The 5,000-nt window shown below is 40.4% G+C and overlaps 1 protein-coding gene across 6 annotated transcripts in view; it reads left to right on the top strand.

Annotated features, from left to right (window-relative positions):
* The window catches only part of LOC113804840 (vascular endothelial growth factor A), a 28,060-nt gene extending 23,971 nt beyond the window's left edge, over positions 1–4,089 (top strand). The window contains exons 5-10 of one of the 6 annotated variants that reach the window (XM_070143088.1): positions 123–216; positions 875–1,086; positions 1,537–1,644; positions 1,840–1,938; positions 2,212–2,297; positions 3,284–4,089. In XM_070143088.1, coding sequence (XP_069999189.1) covers positions 123–216; positions 875–1,086; positions 1,537–1,644; positions 1,840–1,938; positions 2,212–2,297; positions 3,284–3,299 — 615 coding nt within the window. In that variant the 3' untranslated portion in view covers positions 3,300–4,089. Of the gene's footprint in view, positions 1–122; positions 280–874; positions 1,087–1,536; positions 1,645–1,839; positions 1,939–2,211; positions 2,521–2,579 lie in introns of those variants that run through there. The other 5 variants (XM_070143084.1, XM_070143086.1, XM_070143087.1 and 2 more) reach the window with 5 other exon arrangements.
* The last annotated feature ends 911 nt before the right edge of the window (positions 4,090–5,000 follow it).

Raw genomic sequence — 5,000 nt, 5'->3', positions numbered from 1 at the left:
GACGATCGGAATCTCTCTCTCTCTCTCTCTCTCTTTCCCTCTCTCTCTCTTTCCCTCTCTCCCTCCCTTCTTCCTCGCTCCCTCCCTCCTTCCTTCACTGACCCTCCTTCTCCCCCTTCCAGAACACCTCAGACATTTCTGCTCACTTGTGGTGGAACAAGCGGTGTGGAGCCCAGCGCGGCTTCGGCGTCAAGACGGTCTCTCCGCTCTCCGAAAGTACGTTGATCAGATACCGTCGCAAAAGTTCAAATCGTAGAAGTACCTCGCAGACCCCTGACAGTAAGTTGCGTGTCACTGCAAGTAATGTCCTCCCTCAGGTAGACGTAGCTTCTAAGTACACCTACATCTTGTCCGTAAAAATCTTCCAAATGACGAAGATTAGCCGATCACTCTGTTTATTCTTTTTTTAGAGAAGTCCCCGCTAAGTTTTCGGGCGTTTTCTTTCATGCTTTTTAAGTCGTTGAGATAAGCGCTATGAGAAACTCTCATAAGTGACTTACCTTGACCAAAGATTTGTTTTTTGACTTCCTTTTGCCAGTGATGCGTTTCATACGGTGACACCAACATTATTAGCTGGCAGTCGGGTCGAGGTAGAATACATTAACAATAATTAATAAAGTGGAACTGACCGAGTACGATCAGTCACATTTTTGTTTCTGTAGTGTGCTGTTTATTAAACTTTCGTTTGTACTACAGCTTAACTGTACTTCGCTTTTGCTATTTCCAGTTTCAAACATGCCACAATACTTTTATATAAAATAACCTGATTGTGTTATTGGATTATATACAAATAAAAACGGAAGAAACACTCGTTTTCTTTGTTCAGTCAAACTAATTAGTGAGGTCCTTGTTTTCTTTTCTTTTCTCCCGTCAGTGACCCCAAATGAACGCAAGAAACTCGACAAACTGATAAAGAATAAGAACGTGCAGTGCAAGCCCAAGAAGGCCGTGGTGGAGCTCCCCAACGACGAGAAACCCTTGGTCATGCTGAAACCCTCCTGCGTTTACATCAAGCAGTGCGGCGGATGCTGTGATTCACCCCTGCTGGAGTGTCGCCCCGAAGTGGTCAAAAATCGCAAGTTCAAGGTACGGTGTGACCCAGCCAAGGATTCACGCTATGTAAACTGTAAAGAAAACAACGAAGAGAAGAATAGGATAATGCTTGCATAAGCAACCTTCACTCTCAATATCAGTGCCTTTTCGTTATACAGTGAAAAGACGTCTAGCGCCATTCATCTGTCTCTTGCCCCCCCCCCCCTTCGTTGTTTTATTTACACTATGGATCATCATCAGCATTATCATTAACATTATCATTATTTTAATCATCATCATTTTATCCACTAGTAGTAGTAGTAGTAGTGATGGTGGTGGTAGTGATAGTATCATGCCTGCTATCATTATAATTCCTACTAGAAGTAAAAATAATAACTTTCCTCAATTTCTTATAGTCTCCATAGTTTTATTGACACTATTGTCACCTGATTCCCATCGCTAAGTCCTCCCTAAAAATCAGTTAACGTTTTTTTGTCCCAACAGGTCCTCGCCTTCGAAAAGAAAGTAAACAACAAGCTTCGATTCGAAAGTGTTCAGACTCTCAAAACGATCACGGTTCAGGAACACAAGAAATGCAAATGCCAGTGTAAGGTGGGTTTTTTCGCCTGATCTCCATGGAACCGCCCGTGTCTCGCAATTTGTAATTATAATTCTCTTTCTTTCTTTCTCTCTCTCTCTCTCTCTCTCTCTCTCTCTCTCTCTCTCTCTCTCTCTCTCTCTCTCTCTCTCTCTCTCTCTCTCTCTCTCTCATAGAGCATGGAAATAATGTAATATATTTATCCACAGGAGCGCGAGGAACATTGCACAGAACATCAAGTGTACGATGCGAGTGCTTGTAGGTGCACTTGTCCTGCAGATGTCAGCAAGTCCTGTTCAGATGGAAAGGTCAGTCAATTCAACGAATTTTCCAAATCATTAAGGAGTTTGGTTTTTACGTATCCCTCCCCCAGCACTTTTTTCTAGACCCGGTAGTAGAACAAATTTGTTTAATGGTTATTTTTGGACTTCATATAAAATGTCTTTTCTAGATTTTTATCATTACCGTACGTTATTACTCAAAGACTTAATTTCCAGATTTTTTATTTGCTATATAATATAATTCAAAGGAAATTTCGCCCACATTAACAGTAACAATAAATGACTTTGTATTTGGGGCAGATTTGGGACGAGAGGAAGTGTGCGTGCGTGTGTAGTGACGTCTCCGATTGCACTACTGGCAGATACTTCGACAACAGCACCTGCAGGTACATATATTTCAGTTTTAATTTTGTTATATATCACTTTGAGAGAAATGTACCATTTATATGTCATATTCTAGGCTACAACTGTTCCTTGCTGTAATATTTCTACACAGTATCCTTTGAATGTTTCTACATATCGTATCCCTTGAATGTTTCTACATATCGTATCCCTTGAATGTTTCTGAACCCCTACCTCCTGTAACCCCCTAACATTTGTTCTTGTGTTGCTTTTAGCGGGTGTCATTGTATGTGATCGTCTAACCTTACTATCTCTCACTGTTATAGGTGCGAGGATCCCCAGTATAAAGATGTTTACATCTCATAACCTGAGTGTGAGACACCACGACTCCTCACAAACCTTTACGTTGCTCCACTGACCGTGTCGCTTCCCATCCTTCTGTCAGAGTTGCTCTCTGCTCGTCTGAAACGACCCGATGACCTGGTCGCCAGTACTCGTGGGCCAGGTCACGTTTCAAAGCTGGTGTTGGCTGACCTTAACCCTTCAAAGCACTCGTGACCCTAGGCCTGTGGATTAACTTTAGCACCGCTCTTCGACCTTGGTTTTCTTACTAATCCATAAGAAACCTTTTAGAGAGATCATTAACAGCAATAACTACGCTGTGACATTGTCCTAACTTTCAACATTCTAACCTACTTACATCGCTTATTTTTTCTGACTGACATTCCAGTCGAGAAAGACGTCAGGTAATATCCTTAGTCACTTAAAAATTAATTCCTATTCCTAGTGTAACATGAATTCTGTCCATTGAAGATCAATTAAAAATCAACCTGTGTCAAATATAATACAAAATATCACTAGTGGAGATTTGACACAACTGGATCACGGGCGACACGGAATGCTCATATGTCCTGCTGCTCCCTGTGTAGTGTCAGGCTCCCTGTCGTCCTCCCCAGCATGGCTTCCTGTAGCCCAGGATGCGCCCTGGTGCTTACGTGTTGACCCAACCATGTCCTTGTCCCCTTTCCAGATGTCTGAGGACTTGACTCGCATTCCAGACCGCATTGTGGCTGAGTGTCCCGGCCCCCCCACCCCCCACACAAGCCAAAGGTCTCGGCCCAGCTGGACTTGGAGCTGAGCACTGAATTTTGATCCATTTGAGAAATCAGCTGTTTAAAATGAGGTATATCATGCAAACAAGAAAATGAAATAAAGAAAAAGTAAAAGCTTTTCATTAGGTGATATACCACACATAGCACTACATGTAAAGATTGTATAGCCCGTATGGATTACAATTTACAAAATCCATATTCCTTTTTACTGTGATTATTTAGTCATTAGTTTAATTTAAGTGTTAACTTGTCCAATCGGCGAGCCGGATGTCTATTTCTAAAGACAAGTTAAATTTCTTTATTCTCCTACCGATCTCGGGTGTTTTTCTCAGAAGACCAATAACCGCGCGCTGCATCCCTATGGCACGCGCCGGGCCTGTTCTTTCCATCAATATTGTAAACATTACGAACTGTCCCTTTTTTTCTCATTGATTTGACCTGATTTTTTCTTTCATGGATTTATAGGGAGGTATTTGTATTTAATCTATATTTATTTTAATGTATTATATTTTTATATCAAATCATTACATGTGTAGGAAATGTAACCTTGTGAGGTAGAGAGAGAGAGTTATAAATATGGATACGTGGAGAGTGAGCGTGCGAAGTTGTACCAGGAGAGGTGGTAATGGCCTCTCACTAGTCACTGTGGTACAATATTTATAATTCCTTATTGTATACTGTTTAGTGTCATTTATTATTCGAATAAAAGATTTGTTACAATGAATGATTTTTTAATAAACATTTTTTTTCAATGCCAATGCAAAAAAGTTTTACACCTGCAATACATAATTATTTAGTGTTAAAAATACCTTTACCTCATATGTGCTCTACATTCATATGATCTAACGATTCAGATCTGAAGCTGATACATCCTGCATATATAACCTGTGCCTACTGCGCATAACACACCAAAGATTCAATAACAGGATATGCAAGGCTACTGACTTTAACGCACCTGTCACAAGACACCTGGTGATTGAATACCTGAAACGTAAACAATCTTGTTACAATAAACAATCATGACAAAGTTGACATGACCCTTGACCATTTACTAATATCTACCATTGTGTCTAGCGCGCTCTGTTAGTCACCATTTTCTTTTGATATACTGCATTGAAGTGGGTGAATATTGACGAGATACAACTGAATACGATATCATTATTGACAAAACTTTCTCTGCAATTCCTTATGACTTCATCTTTTCACAGATGTATGGCTTTAACATGCGAGACGTTGACAGCATAATGCGATGTTTCGAATCAGTTGGAACAATAACATATTTTGTTTATAAGGCAAATAAGTTTTAAAAGTCATCATGGATAGCTTCTACATGACTGAACGCCACATTGTCTTTGGCGTTCATCTGGCGTAATCACACGATGCCCTTTGTAAAAAGAGAATTCGCAGAACCGTCAAAATGCCACAGACAGAGTGTATATAAGAGATTGTATATATACGATTGTTTGTGTTTGTTTCTGTGACGTCAGTGACTACGTCAGAGGGACATCAATGACGTCACAAGCCAGATGCCCAATTTGGTACAATATTTCGCGCAGATGAAAACTCAACTTTTGTACTTTTATATGTACACGCATACAGGCAGATGGACAGATAAATATACCTGTGCATGTATCC

This window comes from Penaeus vannamei, chromosome 30 (genome assembly GCF_042767895.1).
Source record: "Penaeus vannamei isolate JL-2024 chromosome 30, ASM4276789v1, whole genome shotgun sequence".
Taxonomy (NCBI): Eukaryota; Metazoa; Arthropoda; class Malacostraca; order Decapoda; family Penaeidae; genus Penaeus; species Penaeus vannamei.
Note: the sequence above shows the minus strand (reverse complement) of the source record. Positions and strands in the feature narration are given on the sequence as shown.